Source organism: Periophthalmus magnuspinnatus, chromosome 9 (genome assembly GCF_009829125.3).
Source record: "Periophthalmus magnuspinnatus isolate fPerMag1 chromosome 9, fPerMag1.2.pri, whole genome shotgun sequence".
In the NCBI taxonomy this organism is placed as follows: Eukaryota; Metazoa; Chordata; class Actinopteri; order Gobiiformes; family Gobiidae; genus Periophthalmus; species Periophthalmus magnuspinnatus.
This window is the reverse complement of record NC_047134.1, coordinates 3,307,022-3,326,188: the sequence shown is the minus strand read 5'-3', so window position 1 is coordinate 3,326,188 and position 19,167 is coordinate 3,307,022. Positions and strand designations below refer to the sequence as shown.

At 42.7% G+C, this 19,167-nt stretch overlaps 1 protein-coding gene across 1 annotated transcript in view; it reads left to right on the top strand.

The window, feature by feature from the left end:
• Window positions 1–13,347, top strand: part of LOC117375735 (scavenger receptor cysteine-rich type 1 protein M130-like) — a gene marked incomplete at its 3' end in the record, with an annotated part of 131,839 nt that extends 118,492 nt beyond the window's left edge. Inside the window, exons 3-5 of the mRNA XM_033972051.2 lie at window positions 12,308–12,421; window positions 12,800–13,081; window positions 13,148–13,347. Of these exons, the coding sequence (XP_033827942.2) occupies window positions 12,308–12,421; window positions 12,800–13,081; window positions 13,148–13,347 (596 nt within the window). The remainder of the gene's footprint in view (window positions 1–12,307; window positions 12,422–12,799; window positions 13,082–13,147) is intronic.
• Between the last annotated feature and the right edge of the window lie 5,820 nt (window positions 13,348–19,167).

Genomic DNA, 19,167 nt, shown 5'->3' with positions numbered 1-19,167 from the left:
TGTGGTATTTCTCTAAATGATTCACAAAACTCTCATGTTTCTAAATCTGTGTTTTTGATTAAAGTAAAGTTCCGTTCATAAAGTCCCTGTAATGGCGTCCGCAGTGTCACTGTTTTCTGTGTCTGTGTGTTTTATTGCTCCTGTCTGCAGTCCTCACGTTTACACTTTGTACTGTTTAAATAAACTAAACCTCTGCAGGATTTTCTCCACTGGTTTTCTTCAGAAACGGTTTAAACGACCAGCAGAGGGCAGCAGAGAGCAGCTCAGGGCTCAAATAAACACAGATGCCCTCCCGTAGGTCCCCAGAGGCATTTTACTTTTACTGAAGTATTAAAGAGGAGGTATTTAGTTCTGTGGGGTATTCAAGGGTCCTTGTGTTGGTCCTGCTCTTAGTCCTGGTCTTAGTCCTGGTTTCAGTCCTGGTTTCAGTCCTGGTTTCAGTTCTGGTCTCAGTCTTGGTCTCGGTCATGATCCTGGTCTCGGTCCTGGTCCTCGGTCCTGATACAAATAAATTATTTTTTAAAAATCATACAATGTGATTTCCAGATTTGTTTTCAGATCATGTGTCTCACAGTGGACATGCACCTAAGATGAACATTTCAGACCTTCCATGATTTCTAAGTGGGAGAACTTGTAAAATCACAGGGAGTTCAAATACTTATTTGCCTCACTGTAAAACTTGGTAATAAAAACAATGTGAGGCTTTAAGCAGCAGAATGTAGTTAGTACATTTTGACACAGAAAAAATAAAATAAAATCATACCAAAAATCATAGCACTGACAAATGAAAAGGTACAAGCACGACAACTGTCAGTAGAAGGTTAGCGCCATCTGCTGACAATATGTGGAATGTGCCGTCGTCCATAATAACAATTAACCTTGTTCATACCAGATTGATATGAAAAATACAAAATATCATGCTGATTATTTGAATCCAAGGTTAAATAACAATCTGCCCAGCCACCCCCTGAGCAAACTTTTGTATGGACCATCTAGTCCTTCCAGTCATTACTCAAAGCTCATGACGATAGGTGAGGGTAGGAACATAGACTGATCGGTAAATCGAGAGGTTTGCTTTTAGACTCAACTCCTACTTTAACACAAGTGACCACATCCCTGCAGATGCCGCCCCAATCCACCTGTTAATCTCACACTGACCGTCCCCTTGACAACATCCAACAGGTACAACCAGAAGGAACACAGAGGAACTCATGTAGGAACCTGTCCTACACGAGTCTGTCCTACACGAGTCTGTCCTTTTCCTACATGAGTCTGTCCTACACGAGTCTGTCCTTGTCCTACATGAGTCTGTCCTACATGAGTCTGGCCTACATGAGTCTGTCCTTGTCCTACATGAGTCTGTTCTACATGAGTCTGTCCTTGTCCTACATGAGTCTGTCCTTGTCCTACATGAGTCTGTCCTACATGAGTCTGTCCTACACGAGTCTGTCCTTTTCCTACATGAGTCTGTCCTACACGAGTCTGTCCTTGTCCTACATGAGTCTGTCCTACATGAGTCTGGCCTACATGAGTCTGTCCTTGTCCTACATGAGTCTGTCCCACATGAGTCTGTCCTTGTCCTACATGAGTCTGTTCTACATGAGTCTGTCCTTGTCCTACATGAGTCTGTCCTACATGAGTCTGTATTACATGAGACTGTCCTACATGAGTCTGTCCTACATGAGTCTGTCCTACACGAGTCTGTTCTACACGAGTCTGACTTACATGAGTCTGACCTACATGAGTCTGAACTACGAGTCTGTCCTACATGAGACTATCCTACAGGAGTATGTCCTACGTCCTACATGAGACTGTCCTACATGAGACTGTCCTACACGAGTCTGACCTATACGAGTCTGTCCTACACGAGTCTGACCTACATGAGTCTGTCCTACATGAGTCTGGCCTACATGAGTCTGACCTACATGAGTCTAACTTATCTAGTAAAACAAAGTAAAATGGATGAAACTTAGAAAATTAATGAAAAATACAGTACAAAAGTCGAATAAAATAGTGTGAAATATGAGAGTGATTCTGGCTGATAGTGAGTTTCCTTCACTTTGATAAAATGGGGGTTTGTGGTTTGATGCTCAGAACAGCAGCTCTGAGCTGCACAAGCTTCAAAACATGTTAGATTTCAAACTGATTTCAACTGCAGACATGTGCTCTAAAATGTTATATAGCCCCAAGTCAACAATAACAATAAATTATATTAACAACGACATCAATGACAACAACATTTACATCAACAACAACATCAGCAACATTTACATCAACAACATTTACGTCAACAACAACAATGACGTCAATGACATTTACATCAACAACATCCCCAGAAGAACCAGAAGACATCACAAATCTACTTTTTCAAAAATCCAGCCAAGAAAACCACAGTTTCAACATGAAACCAGTGTAATGTAGGCTGGTCTTTACCGGTAGGATGTGGGACAGAAGACAGCAGTACAGGTGTATTCTACAAGTTTTACTTCTTTTTCCATCAATGATCAAAGTGCACCATGCATTGAGCAATGGAGGTTTGAGGAGCAGCGTCTCCTCCAGCAGCAGAACATGGTGTGTTGGTATCAGGCGCCTTTTATACTGTCCCACTGACTGGACAACACTATTGTTAATGAATAGAAATGTTTAAAGATAACATTAGCTCTTTAAAACTCTTAAACCTCCATAAAGCCAAATAAACCCATAAACCAAATTAACTTTATACATATATTACACATAAATCCTAAAACAAACCCCAAATGTATTTAAAACCCATAAACCCTTTAAAATGCCCAACATGCCTCTCTTCATACACCTTCACCGCCTTGGTCTTTTTAAGGGAGCTCGTTTCCCCAGGGACCTCTTTAATACCTGGACACAAGGAGACAGGAGGTAAGTTAAAGATTCTTAAACCACCGTTCACTAAAAACACTGCAAATTACACAAGACTAATGAAAAGGCAAAGGGCACAGATTATGTCTGTGTAACTTGGACAATGATGTACAGGACAGGGGAAATTTTATTCATTTTTATTCAGAAACAAGAGTTTCCCAACAGTTTTTGTTTTTAAACTATTTCCTTTTTTTGACACAACCCTCCGGTCTTGGAGAAGACCCTTCCATGAGGCACAGAAGATGCCAGTGTGCACAAAAAGGCAAGTGCAAGTTTGTATAAATTTGGACAGAGTGGTTTTCTCCTCTCCCAGGACTCCAGAGGATTTTCCAATGACACTGCAGGTGTCGGCTTTACCATTTCCTCCTGAAGGTTTTGCTCCTGCATTTTCATTAGGGGGACAACTTTGGAGACAGACACATTTTCCTCGGCCGACAGCTCTACAGTGGCATCATAAACTAACGCTGCTCCTACTGGCTCCCTTAGCTCCACCAAACATGGCAGCATCAGATATGTGCTGTTCCATCTGGTCTCCACTTCTTGCATTAGCTTCATTTTTGCCATCCCCAGATGGAGCTGCACTTGTGTGAGCTTCACCTTTAAAGATACACATAAGTCGGCCATTAAATCACTGCAGCAGGAACACAAAGTATTAGTGTTATTAGAAACTGGAATAAAGGGAATGACCGCACCTCAGCAGTGGTGCTGCTTCTAAAGGAACTAACCCACTTCCTCGCTTTGGCCCGGATGCCAGAGAGCACAGGGTTCTGGTCAAGTGCCTTCTTCACGATCAGATTTAGTTTGTGTGCGACGCAAATATGGTGCCGAAGCTTCAGCTCTCACACACACAACCATATTGTGAGCTCCATCAGTGACCGTACATGTCACCTTATTAGTGATTCCCCATTCCTCCACCAGGGAGCCTTTCACACAAGCTCTATTTTCAGCAGTGTGTGACTGGGACAAGGCCTGCACTCCCAATAGCACTGAGCTGAGCCCCATTTTCTCACCCACAAAATGGCAGGTTACAGCCAGGTAGGCATCTATGTTGATGGATGTCCACATGTCAGAAGTCAGGCTAACAACAGCCACCTTTTCAACTTTAGCCTTAGCCTTCTCCTTTGCTGACTCGTACTTGGCCTCCACCATGGCCTCAATTTGTCTGAAGTGTGAGACATACAGTTAAGTACTCATTTGTTTGATGCATGCTCCCATACACACCTGCCTTGTAGGGAGAACATAATCCAGTTTGGACACAAATGCCCTGAATCCAACATCTTCCACAAAACTGAAGCCTGTGTGTCCTTCAGTATCATGGAGACAAGGGCTTCATCCAGCTCCTGTTTCTGGTGGTTGGTTAAAAGACAATAAATACAGTGTTACTTGTCTTTATTTGCACAATAAACAAAAGTAAACATGGAAAAACTGTGATAGTGTATTTGTAATATTGTTATGACTTACCTTGGCTAGTTGAAGCTCTAGTTTCCTTCTTATTCTCATACAAGCCCTTAGCATGGAGGAGGTGTTGTTATTGTGCCCCAACTCCTTGGAACACAATAAACACCTCATCTTTGAATAAAATAAGAAACCATGAAACATAGTTGTTGATAAGCAAACCTAATGTGTCTGTAATGATGTTAGATTTAGCTGACCTTGTTAGGAGATATCAGGTCAAAGTGTTCCCACACGGGGGAAAACCTCCTCTTCCTCGCTGGCTCCATCCTATCACCTGTCCTACTCTCCTCACTCTCCTACATCTGATTATGATTTGGACCTTTACACTTTTCCTCTTGTTGGTTTATCGCTCCTTGGTCATGTCTTGTTTTCTCTGGTCTTTTCTTCTACACGTTTGTTGTGAGGACGACTTCTGCACAGATCAGCACTTTGCTTTCAGCTCGGATGCTCTAGATCGAGTAGATTAAAGGGCTCATATTACTCTATCATCTGATCTATGTTATAATGTTGTTTTCTCAAAAAGAAAACACTCTATTCCACCTTGTGATGTCATGTAGTAATCCAGGAAGTGCTCCACTGTGTTTTTAAAAAACACACCTTCACTAGAGTCATTTGGATAACTTCAGCTTTGGAACTGCAAATCTCTACTAAAGGTAAAAGGAGCTGTTCACTTGAAAACTACCACTTGATGACATCACAAGGTGGAACAGAGCATTTTGAGCTTTGGAGATGTTACAGACTAATAATAAAGAGTTACTCAAACATGTGTGAATGAAACAAAACACAACTCCAGGTGTGTTTTTGAGGAGGGAACATTATGACTTACATCATAGATCCATTTTGTGTAATAAAGGACCTTTCATCACATCAACTTCAGAATTTGTTTTACTGCTATTGTGAGTTACCAAGTGACAGAACAAAGAACTTGCCTTGAATAGAGAAGAGAAACATAGAGCAGTGACAATAATAATAAGTCAATGAGAAAATGAAATGGTCCAAACGGAGAGATTGACCGTAGGGGTCATCTGTCCATAGACACACTGGACATCGCTCCTCACTCGTTTAGTTTAGTGTCTGTTTTAAAATATGGACATTCAACACATATTTGAGTAAAAAAAAAAAAAAAAATCAGATTATGGCGAGTTTAGTTTTAGCAAGAAAACCACAAATGAACTGATAAGTAAATGTTAAAAGCAGGAAACGCTCAAACACGTCTCAGAGCTGGTCTAGTCGGGTTTAGACCTGGTTTAGTCCTGTTCAGTCCTGATTTAGACCAGTTCAGTCCTGGTTTAGACCTGGTTTAGACCTGGTTTAATCCTGGTTTAGACCTGGTTTAATCCTGGTTTAGTCCTGGTTTAGACCTGGTTTAGTCCTGGTTTAGTCCTGGTTTAGACCTGTTTAGACCTAGTTTAGTCCTGGTTTGGTCCCGTTATGGCCCTCGGAGCACTGGTCCTGGTCTGGTTCTTCTACACTTTGGGTAAGTAACTTGTTTGTCTTTGATTTACTTGTTTCCTAAAATATAAAAAGACATGGACAGTGTCATAAAGTGAAACATACGAGGCACAAAAGAAACGGAGCAGAAAGAGCCGTCTGATGTGATCTGCCCCTTTTCTACACTAAACTTTAGCACGGACTGACACAAAAACATTTCAAAGCATTTCATTTCCATCACACTCATTCTTTGCAAGCAGATATCTGGCCTTTTCTGCTTTTCAAACTTAATGAGCTGGTTTCATCAATGTTTAAATCTCATTATTGTTGTGGATCCTGGTGTTTGGGGTCAGGGGTCAGGGGTTTGGCTTCGTTCCATAAGTTTGGTTCTGAATCTGTGTGAATAGGTGTGCTCCTTTTAGGCTGTAGTGACTTCTCTTAAAGAATCTTTGAATGTTTACGGGTGATACATGGCACTTAACTTTACACATGACTTTAGGAAACTCAAATCAACAATAGCATGACCTTTCAGTAGTGTAACTCTGACAAGAGCTGCATTAGCTGGCTCTCTATAAAGAATGTGTTTTTTCATGTGATACTTCTACTTTTACATGAGTATTTGTTTGCTCTGGTGTCTGAACCTTTACTGAAGTAACAAGATGGAGTACTTCTTCCATCAGTTTATTTGTCAAAGTGTTCTTTTGGCCCCACACTGCAACTACTTCAGTCTGAGGGGAAGTGGCTCATGTGTGTCTGAAACTCTGTCTCAGCACTTGTCAAAAATAAATGTACATTTGATTAATATTAAAGTGTTTCTAAACTCAAACACAGCCTGGTCAGACGAGGCCATAGTGAGTTTCCTGTTTCCATCACACTCATGAAACCAGCCTGTGGCTTTAATGTAGTGATGGACGAAATGAAACAGCGCTTCGACACGCTCGTCGAGTTTTTCCGGATCCTGGTTCACAAAGCGCGTATCGGAGCATGTGTTGTTTTCAGCATGTGACGTCATCAGTGGTTCATGAAGCACTAGATGCGAGAGGGGTGTTTGGGTGGTTCAGAAAGTGGTTCGTTTTGGCAGCGCTGTGTTAAACGCAAAGGATCATGATGCACAAGTAGCATTTTGGACTCCATAGTTTATAAAGGCAAGTCTAAGGGTACATTAGAAAAAATAAGCGTATATTTGAAATTATAGGCCTAGACTTACTTCAACCAATATATTTATTATGTGTGTTTTAATCAAATCGTCGAGCAAATACAAATAACACAAAAACAACTGAAGTAGGAAAATTAATCACATGACACAACATTCTATAGGCCAATTTAATACATGGAGAGCAGCTAAAATTAGTATTGTTTAAATGTATCATTACTTAGTAGTACTAATATTATTGTAATACAGTAATACAACACATTATTGTGTCTAGTCAGTAATAGAAAATTCACCAGATTGTACATTTGTAAAACTACCTTTCACAATAGCCTTTATGCATTTGCTCTCTCTTTGATTTTCAACCTTTTACAGACCATCTGTTATTATCAGTGGTGGAAGGTAACTATGTAAAAAAGTAAAAGTCCTATATTTATGTAACAATTCTATGTATATGTACCTAATTGCATTTGATATTTGATAGGTACTTTTTACACCACTTCATTTTAACTGACTGAAAAGTAAAATGTATACTTTCTACTTGGTTTGAGGAGTTATATTTTACCACTTTCATTCTGCCAAATGTTTAAGTTCAATTCTGGACTTTGAGAAAACAAAAACATGCACATTAAAAGTCTAAAAGCATAAATCATGTACTTTGTATGATACTTTTACTTAGGCCAGTGTAACAAAATTGGGGACTATAAACTACTATTTAGCTGATATGCCTACATATCAACAGAACACACAGGACAGGTTTTTTATGGCTGATTTTTATTCAGAAATAATATCTTTTCCACCGTTTTAGGATTCAGACGGTTTCGTTTTTTACTAACAATTTCCCCAGCCTTTGAAAAAACACGTTCACAAGGAACAGATGAAGCTGGGATACACAAATATTTGAGTGCCAACTCATACAGATGTGGGTGCAGATCCTTGTTTTGTCCCCAGTACAGCAGAGGGTCTTCTGAGCGGGCCACATTTGTTTGGCTCATATATCTTTGCACCTCCACTGTTGCACTGGCTGTGGCACTCCTTACTTTTTTTGAATCCGACACCTGTTGATCCAGTAGATCCCAAAGTCCAGGCCCTGAAACAGAGGCATTACAGTTAATTACATTATTTGTCAAATATAGCGTCCATAATACAATACTACTTAACATACCAGAGGCTGGAGGCAAAGGCGTTGTAGGCACAGATGTAGTTGGCTCAGGTGTTCTGGGGGTAGACAGCACAGATGTACTTTGCACAGGGGTTGTAGGAGCAGATGGCACAGGTGTTGTGGGCACTGGTGGTGGGACATGGCTCTTAATTTTTGCTGCACATTCAGCTGTGAGTTTCTTTATAGCATTCTGTGCATTGGTGGGATTGCAGAACCCGATTGTTTTGAATCTTGGATCCAGGAGTGTGGCTAGAGATGTTTGAGTAGCTACCTCATAGAAGCTGAGCTTCTCGGTCATTAAATCAAGCAAGCATCTGCAGAGATGTGCTGCCTTGTCGTCTCTCACTGTAACACTTGCTGATGCCAGATTATGCCTGAGCATGCGAACAAGGGGGATGATTTTGGATCCACTCACAGTTCTTTCTGCAGACAACTCCTCAGTAGCTGCCTTTATGGGTGACAAGACAATCAGGCACTCCTGAATTTTGTTGTAGTCAGCACAGGAAAGGGGCAATAAATTGGTGTGGAATGTGGCCAGTGACGCACCAACTGGTTCCCGCTGTTCATATAGCCTTGCCATCATGTCATAGAAGCTGTTCCATCGCATTTCAACCTCTTGGATTAGCTTGTGCTGAGGCTTTGACATCATGGTCTGACAGGTGGTAAGTTGTTCTTTAGCCAGGGTACTGCTTCGAAAGTAGCCAACAATCTTTCTGGCTTTTTCTCGAATTACTGCCAGCCCTTCTGTTTGGCCAATGACTTTCTTTACTACCAGGTTGAGACCATGTGCAATACAAATGTTGTGCCACATCTGCAATTCCCTACCACATGCAATCATATTTTGTGCACCATCCGTGACAAGGCAATTCACTTTTTCTTTAATGCCCCAGTCTTCCATGAGGGAGGTCTTCATGGCAGCGATGTTAACTGCAGTATGTGACTGCGGAAAATGACCCACTCCCAACAGAACTGTTGATAGGGACCCAACAGAATTAACAAAATGGCATGTCACTGCTAAATAGGCATCCATGTGCAAAGAGGTCCACATGTCTGATGTAAGGCAGACTGCTGTGGCCTCTCTCACATCCACCCTGGCTTTCTCCTTCTCCTCCAGATATCTCTTTTCCACCATGGCTTTTAAAGACTTTCTTGATGGAAGGGCATATGATGGAGCAGCGAGTTTTACAAACTCCCTGAAGCCCACACCATCCACCACTGAAAATGGCTGGCAGTCCTTAATGATCATGTCCACCAAGCATGCATCTAGAGCAGTGGTTCTTAACCTGGGTTCGATTGAACCCTAGGGGTTCGGTGAGGCAGTCTCAGGGGTTCGGCGGAGGTCAAGACATGCACCCGACTCATATGATTAGCGGACTGCGAGCGTCTCCAGACGTTGGCCCAATTCAACAAATGTACCCTTTGATGTGTCTATCGAAGTACCTGCCCAACTTAAATGAGCCGTTTGAACACTGCTCACGCCTCACAGACCAGCTCACAGACACACACACACAGACACAGCTCACAGTCCTGCGTAAAGACACAGTCCTGATTTTCAGACGCTGTGCGCAGGAGCAGGAGGATCAGGAGGACGTAATTTTCGCTCGTCCCTCATGACGCGCTAAAAAGCTTGTCTGTAGATGTAAATGAAAATCCTGATAGGAAATCGCCACAGAAATCAATTTGATGTAGTAACAAGTTTATTATATCTGTGATAGATCTGCTCTTGTCTCCGCAATGACGTATCACGTATAACACATCAGACACGTCGCTCAAAAGTAGAGCCACAAGCGAGTGAAGATGAGCCAAAACAAAAGTCTTTGGAGAGCTTTTTAACAAAGGGGAAAAGGCCAACTGAGGAGCCAGAAGAGGAGACTACAACCTCCAAGAAAAAGGAAGTTAAATTTAAGAGACAATACCAGGAGTCCTACTTAAATATGGGTTTGTCGCCACAGGTGATTCTCACGTGCACAGTCCGCTCTGAGTAACATGCGGAAAAAGCAAATGAGGCAATGAAACCTTCAAAACTGCTTTGGCACATGGAGACTAAGTACCTGGGATTAAAAGGTAAACCTTTAGAGTTTTTTGAAAGAAACTGTGGAGCAGACTAGACATAATCACACTGCGGGTGTCATTGTCTCTCGTCACTCCTCGATGGGTCCACCTCATCCCAAAGACACAAGCGCAGGGCTCCCACTGATGCAGCGGTTTGGTGAGTTGTATTTTTTATGGACTTAACTTATTTTTGCCATATTTATCTGCCACGCGTAGAAGGCATGTCCATGAAAATAAAACCTACATTATTCCGTTACATTATTATTATTATTATTATTATTATTATTATTATTATTATTATTATTATTATTATTATTATTATTATACACAGTGTTATCTTCATTTTAGATGTCAAAAAGTATTTGCGGCTCCCAGTGTTTTATTTTCTGGGAAACTGGGTCCAAATGGCTCTTTGCGTGTTAAAGGTCACGACCCTGTAGCGTGATGGAAATTAGGTGATGGGTGTGTGTTAAAATGTTAAAAATAATAAATAGCATAAATACAATAAGTTCATTATTGAAATACATAAGGTTAAAAATGTAAATGATTTCAGTGTAGTAGTATTAAAAAAGGTCATGTCTGTAAAAAGGTATATATGTAATTTGTTGTGAGTTCATGCATTTTATTGGTTTTATTCTTTGAACACAGTGGTGTTAATGCACGATTCATTTTGTGCACCAGTAAAACATCCATATGTCTTGAATTTGAAAAAAATAAAAATAAAAATTCAATAAACAAGGGTTCGGTGAATGTGCATATGAAACCGGTGGGGTTCAGTACCTCCAAAAAGGTTAAGAACCACTGATCTAGAGCCTCCTCGGCAAGTTCTGTAGAGCAAAAACAGAAATTAAATATTACTAATAATGTACAATGTGGACTATTCAATGAAGGCCTATGTAGGACATGGATGCATGTGGGTCCAGTACACAAATCTTTACGGTATAAAGCCTAAATCTGACTGTGAGGCAATATTCACCCATTAATGCTGCCCTCAACCAACATGTATATAGTGAATAGATCATGCAATAAGAGGAAAGACAAAGGCCCATGTTTAAAAGAAAGTAATCTCAAACCATGAATCTACAGTTACATAACAACTTTGCAGAAACAGTGCAGCGTCCAAGTCTTTAGATTAAAGCACGAATTGTGAAAATGGTAGGCTACTACTGCTGCTGCTGGTTTGCTCAGTGCAGTGGTTTGCACGATAGTGCCTCTGCATTGAGGAAGTTGTGCTATTATAAGCCAGTTCAGCTGAGCAAATCAAGCATTTAACCTGAGAAGAATAAGACATATGAGATGCAAAATACACTAAAATACTGTAGTAGAAGCATGGCTAAAAGTTACCACAACAAACTGTACTACATACATTTATTAAAATGTTTCCCCACTATATCTGCAGAATGTAGCCTAGGGTAGATACTGGTTCTGGCTTACTTATAAATACAAATATAATATATCATGTCAATATTAACCTTTGTGTCAGATATCATGTCAAAGTACTGCCACATCTCTGAACGCTTGCGCTTGCCACCACGCTCCATTATACTATTGGCCTGTGCCTGTAATTACCACTGAAAATTGTCTCAATCCTCAATGAGCTCAGTGCTTCCCGCTACGACTACAACCCATGAGGAGGCGGGCGCTTTGCCTCTCATTTGAAGCTTCGGACGCGCGCTTGAATCAGTGACGTATGTGTTGTGTAACATGAAGCGCCGGACATCACCTGTCACATGACTTGTCATGAATGAATGAAGCTTCGAGTAGTGAACCGTTTTCGATACAGTTTTGATCCGAAGCGTCATTGCTTCACAACGCTTCATTTTCCCATCACTACTTTAATGAGCCCAACAGCATTTTGTGTGAAGCTCTGTGTCATGTGACCAACAAACACCATTTTGTGACATGACTTTTGTGTGTGCAGGGCTCCTGGCAGAAGACAACAGCTCAGGTAAAGACACACACCAGGATAACCACTCTGCCACAGTAACACAGGGAGAACATGCACACTCCACTCAGATCAGGAGTCTAACCCACAACCTCCTGGTGAGAGGGAGCACACAGGATAAGGATTTGTTTTACTCTGGCCTGGGAGGGGCTTTATTGTAATGGGGCGTGGCCTGACTGCTGCAGTAAAGAGGCGGGGCTCACTCTGTCTCTTGTCTGTTCAGAGCTCAGGCTGGTGGGAGGGGCCAGTCGCTGTGCTGGGACTGTGGAGGTGAGACACAGAGGAGAGTGGAGACGGGTAGAGGAGCCCAATGGACTCTGGTTCCTGGAGCACACAGCTGCTGTGTGCAGAGACCTGGACTGTGGCTCTGCTGTTTATAGAGAAGAGAGACATGATTTTCGAGAGAGTCCAGTGTGGGAGGTCCATTCTGACTGTGTTGAGGAGTCTGCAGTGAGAGAATGTGTTGATGATTCATCCTCCTCTTCCTCGGGTCTGGAGGTGAAATGTTCAGGTAAAAGTCTAATCTCACATTTTTATGTTTCTCAGATGTTTTTTTTTCTAGTCTGTCTCATCACACACACACATAGACACACACCTACATAAACATATCCACACACAACACACACAGGAGAACTGTACCAGGTCAGAGCTGTGATGTCACAGCCCTGTGTGTGTCCTATTGGCTCAGAGTGATGATGTCACACATGTGTATCCACAGACTCGGTGCGTCTGGTCTCGGGGCCCAGTCTGTGCTCAGGATCAGTGCAGATCTGGAACCAGTCCTGGACCTGGGTCTGTGAAGGGGCCTTGGACCAGCAGGGGGCAGAGGTGCTGTGCAGGGAGCTGGGCTGTGGGGCTCCTTCTCTCCTCCAGGGGGCGCTCTCTCCTCTGGGGCAGAGGTTCCACTGTGAGGGCAATGAGTCTGCTCTGATAGACTGTCCCCGCTCCGGCTCAGAGACCTGCTCCTCTGGAGCCGCTGTCAACCTCACCTGCTCAGGTAAAGGGGTGGGGCCTCACTGCTCAGGTAAAGGGGTGGGGCTCACTCTGTCTCTTGTCTGTTCAGAGCCGCTCAGGCTGGTGGGAGGAGCCAGTCGCTGTGCTGGGACTGTGGAGGTGAGACACAGAGGAGAGTGGAGACGGGTGTATGAACCCTATAGTCCCTGGTCCCTGGAGGACACAGCTGCTGTGTGCAGAGACCTGGACTGTGGCTCTGCTGTTTATGGAGAAGAGAGAGAGGATTTTCCAGAGAGTCCAGTGTGGGAGGTCGATTCTGACTGTGTGAAGAAGTCTGCTGTGAGAGATTGTGTCTATGGTTCATCCTCCTTTTCCTCGGGTCTGGAGGTGAAATGTTCAGGTAAAAGTCTGATCTCACATTTTTAGGTTTCTCAGATGTTTTTTTCTAGTCTCTCTTATCACACACACACACACACAGAGGGGGGGTGTCCTCTGTGTGTGTCTCTGAACATGAGGACAGTTCAGTTGGACACAGACGAGTCCAAGTGTGTGAGTTTTGTCTTAAACCCAGAGAGACGCTGAAAACATGATTAAATCTGTTGAGGAGGATCAGCTCTGTCAGCAGCAAAGAGCCCAGTTTAGACTCAAGTCTGTCATGTTTACTCTGAAAAACTACAGAGAGATTCTCACTTGTTTAAGAACAAGTGAACCAGGATTAAACCAGGACTAAACCAGGACTAAACCAGGACTAAACCAGGACTAAACCAGGACTGAACCAGGACTAAACCAGCACTAAACCAGGACTGAAACAGGAATAAACCAGGACTAAACCAGGACTAAACCAGAACTTAACCAGGACTGAACCAGGACTAAACCAGGACTAAACCAGGACTATACCAGGACTGAACCAGGACTAAACCAGGACTAAACCAGGACTGAACCAGAACTAAAAAAAAGGCCTGAACCAGGACTAAACCAGCACTGAACAGGAGGACTGCACCAGGTCAGAGCGGTGATGTCACAGCCCTGTGTGTGTCCTATTGGCTCAGAGCGGTGATGTCACACATGTGTGTCCACAGACTCGGTGCGTCTGGTCTCGGGGCCCAGTCTGTGCTCAGGATCAGTGCAGATCTGGGACCAGTCCTGGACCTGGGTCTGTGAAGGGGCCTTGGACCAGCAGGGGGCAGAGGTGCTGTGCAGGGAGCTGGGCTGTGGGGCTCCTTCTCTCCTCCAGGGGGCGCTCTCTCCTCTGAAGCAGAAGTTCCACTGTGAGGGCAATGAGTCTGCTCTGATGGACTGTCCCCGCTCTGGCTCAGAGACCTGCTCCTCTGGAGCCGCTGTCAACCTCACCTGCTCAGGTAAAGGGGCGGGGCCTCACTGCTCAGGTAAAGGGGCGGGGCTTCACTGCTCAGGTAAAGGGGCGGGGCCTCACTTTTACTCTAGTCTGTTCAGAGTTGCTCAGGCTGGTGGGAGGGGCCACACACACACATAATTCTCTATCTCAGCACACACACATAGACACACATAATTATCTGAGCATACTCAGTCATAGGTGAGGAGGGGGGCGGAGTCAGAGAAGAGGAATGAAGTCCGAGGAGGGGGGTGGAGTCAAAGGAGAGGGTTGGAGTCAGAGGTGTCACTGCGCCCTCTGCTGGACAGGTCCTTCTTATAATAACCAAAGCATTGAGTGGTTCATAATGTCAGACTTTAGACCCACTACAGTTTAAATTCAAATGGGTCATGTTCACGTTTAGGATTTGATGATGTCATTTTATTCATTCATTTATTTTGAGCAGATTAGGAGAAAACTCCCTGTCTTCCATTAGAACATAAATTAAATGCACATTTGAAAAAAGAAGTACATACACTGTATAAAAAGACACATATACTTTTCTTCTCACTGTCCCATGAAATCAGACTAAACTTTTCCTGTTCTAGGTCAGTTAGGATCACAAAAAATTTTTCTATTTGCTAAATGCCAGAATAATGAGAGGACTTTTTAGACACTTTTTCATCACTTTCTTCAAAGTCAGAAGTTTACATACAGTAACATTACTATGACTTTAAACAATTTGTGAAAACCAGATGATGATGTCATGTCTTTGGAAGCTTCTCATTGGTTTATTGACACCATCTGAGTTCATTAGAGACACACCTGTGGATGTATTTGACGCACACCTGAAACACTCTGCCTCTTTGTGTAACATCATGGAAAAGTCAAAAGAAATCAGCCAAGATATCAGGAAGAGAATTATGGACTTGCACAAGTCTGGTTCATCCTTGGTGCAATTTCCAGATGCCTGAAGGTGCCACGTTCATCTGTTCAAACAATTATACACAAGTATAAAGACCATGGGGATGTCCAACCATCAGAGCCTCAGGAAGGAGACGGGTTCTGTCCCAGAGATGAACCAAAAGATCAACCCAAGAACAAAAGCCCAGAACTTTGTGAAGATGCTGCTGAAGCTGTAAGAGTGTGTCATTATCCACAGTGAAACAGACTGTACCGACATGAGCTGAGAGGACACTCTGCAGGAAGAAGACATTACTCCAAAAGAAACACAATAAAGGCAGATTACACTCTGCAAGTCCACACAGGGACAAAGACCTTCATTTTTGGAGAAAATGTGGTCTGACCAAACTAAAAGTGAACTGTTTGGCCATAATGAGCAATGTTACGTTTGGAGGAAAAAGGGGGAAGCTAAGTGACTTCCAACGGCATACTACTACTACTACTACTACTACTACTACTACTACTACTACTACTACTACTACTACTACTACTACTACTACTACTACTACTACTACTACTACTACTACTACTACTACTACTACTACTAATAATAATAATAATAATAATAATAATACATTTTATTTGAAAGCACCTTTCAGGACACTCAAGGACACTGTACAAGACAAAGTTAAAAACACATATTTACAGATAAAACAGAGATACAAAACTGGATGATGGTGAGAGTGACTGATTATATGGTGTAGGATTGTGTGAACAGGTGGGTTTTGAGTCTGGATTTGAAAAGTGGAAGAGAGTCAATGTTGTGGAGGTCAGGAGGGAGAGAGTTCCAGAGCTGGGGAGCAGAGCAGCTGAAGGTGATGAGACGGGCAGAGGGGACAGAGAGCTGGAGAGATGAAGAGGAGCGGAGGGAGCGAGAGGGAATGGAGATGTGGAGGAGGTCAGCGATGTGAGGTGGGGCCAGGTTATGGAGAGCTTTGAAGGTGGTGAGGAGGATTTTGAAGTGGATTCTCTGTTTTATGGGAAGCCAGTGTAGTTCTTGGAGGACGGGGGTGATGTGGTGGGAAGATGGGGTCCTGGTGATGATGCGGGCTGCGGAGTTTTGGAGAAGCTGCAGTTTCTGGAGGGATTTGTTGGGGAGACCACAGAGGAGGGAGTTACAGTAGTCAATCCGGGAGGTGACAAGACTGTGAACAAGTATGACAGAGGTGTGAGAAGTGAGAGAGGGACGGAGGCGAGAGATATTGCGGAGGTGAAAGTAGGCAGAGCGGGTGATGTTATTGATGTGGGAGTGGAAAGAAAGTGTGCTGTCGAGGATGACACCCAGACTCTTGACCTGAGGGGAAGGAAGGACAGTGGAATCATGGATGGAGATGGAGAAGCTGTTGGATTTGGAGATCGTAGAGGGGGTGCCTACTAGGAGGACTTCGGTTTTAGAACACATATTACAATTTTCTTGGCAGCTGTGAGGTCTGCTAGTGATGCATGCTGGTCATTGATGGTCAAATTGAGTTTGGAGAAATCATTTAGCAGAATAAACTTCTGAGTGCAGGGGATGGTTATACTTATTAATTTAGACAGTGTCTTTGAGACATTTTCCAGAATTGTGCCAGGACAGTCCCAGGACAGTCCCAGGACAGTCCCAGGACACTCCCAGGACAGTCCCAGGACACTCCCAGGACAATCCCAGGACACTCCCAGACCATATGGAGAAACGTGCCAATAGTTTTGTCAGTGCAGAAATCACAGTGAGGGTTGTCTTTTATTTTCATTTGATCTTCTAGGGTATAGATTGGCTCAATGGATTATTTTGTAATGAATCATCTGGTGATAATCCTCGATCAGAGGGAGATGTTTGACCAGATCTGATTCCAGTCCCACTCTGAGTGATCCCTCAGTTCAGTTTTCCAAAGCTGCTCAATAAGTACATTTTTCTGTGAGCTCTTGACAAGTTATTTACACAGATCAGAAATCGTACCAGAGCTTTGTGCTTTAGCCAGAATAGTGTGGAGGGGGTGATTTTCCAGCGTGCAGCCCCAAGGAACACTATAGGTAGAAGAGAAAAGATGAACCTGGTAAGTTATAGCATTTTTGTAGATCATGAAACTCTCTCAGTCCATTCTGACCTATGATATTACTGAAATCACAGACCCTTTTTTGCTCCAACAGTAAAAAAAGAGATGGGTTTCTTATCTATTAGAAGTGAGTGGTTATGAAAGATTGGTGTCTGAAGGAAACACAACGACACCATTCCCCAGTAAACTGTTAACTTTTCTCCATACAGCGAGAAGATGTGTAACAATGAGTCCATAACGGCTTTTAATGGTTTTATATGGCAGTTTAACATGTAACAGGGTGGGCATAGTATGAGGTTTAATCAAGTGTGCTTCAGTTGGTGCCCATGCTGCAGATTTTCCAGATTTAACCCATGTGGTAAGTGATCTTAAAGCAAAGCACCATGAGGACCATTCAAACTTAGGAAGGCCCATCTCTCAGGAAGATTTTAGACTTTTTTTATTCCAGAGAAATAGGCTTATAAGAGAGTGTAGTTTATTAAAATAACCTTGTGGTGGGGCACCTTTTAAGATCTCCATCTATGGTAAGCAACAGATTTGTGTAGTTATTTTTAATCAGGGAATTAAGAGAAGAATGAATGAGGACCCCTAAATATTTTATACTTGGTACAACTGGTATATTATAAGAGGGTCCATTTAATATTGTTGATCCTAGAGGCATCAAAGTGGATTCAGCCCAGTTCACCCTGTAGCCCGAAATGTTTCCAAACATTTCAAATGTGTGAAGAAGATATGGTACTGATTGCATCACATTACACTGCAGAAACCTGGGTGAACAGACATTACCCATTAACACAAGTGCCGTAGGATTAGTGTACAGAGTTCTATTCATGTTAGTAAAACCAGATGGAAAACCCATATGATGCAGCACATCCCACAGATACATCCCACGCCTTCTCAGCATCCAGTGACAGGACAGCATTTTATTTATAGATTAACAAGATGAATCTGTGATATGGAGCAGGCGTCGGATATTGTCAGAAGCTGGTCTAGATTTAATGAAGCCTGTTTGGTCATAATGAACTAAATGAGTCACATGTTGTTCTAGTCTGCTGAATTTTTGCAAAAGCTTTGAGCTCTGTGTTCAGAGGCTGAGCGGCCGGTAGGAGGAGCAGTCAGTCGGTGGCTTGCCCTTTTTTGAGTAAAAGAGAAATAATCACCACATTGGTGCTATCATTGAAAGACCCTTTGATTATAGAATAGTTAATCATGTCTAGAAGTAACGGGCCAAGCTGAGGCCAGAAGGAAACATACAGCTCTGGTGACATTCCATCCATCCCCAGTGATTTAACTTTATTCATAGAATGAATGGCTTTACTTAATCCCTCCAAAGTTGCAGGTGTTTCTAAAGCACTGGCAGATTCAGGTGGAATTTTAGGTAAATTAAGAGAGCTTAAAAAATCACTACATGCTTTTGTATTGTGTGTTACTTCAGATGTATATAATTTACTGTAGAAATCTGTTACTTTTTTCAGGATCTGAGGTGATGGTTCCTCCACTGGTGACTATGGCAGAAATATTTGCCAGTTGTTCATTGTTGTTAATGAGTTTCTTGAATAAATTCAAAGTGAATATTTTTGCTGTGCAAAAAATCTATAATGCTTTGGCGCTTTTGAGGGGCATTTAAGCCATGGGCATTTAGAGAGAGAACATTAATTCTGTCCATCTAAAGTCTCGTCTTTAGGGCCACAACCTTTGTGCAAAAGACAGAAGAACAAACCTAGACCTCCCAACCCCCCCCCCCCAAAAAAAAACAAAAAACAAAAAACAAAACCACACAAACCCTCACACCCCCCCACCCCC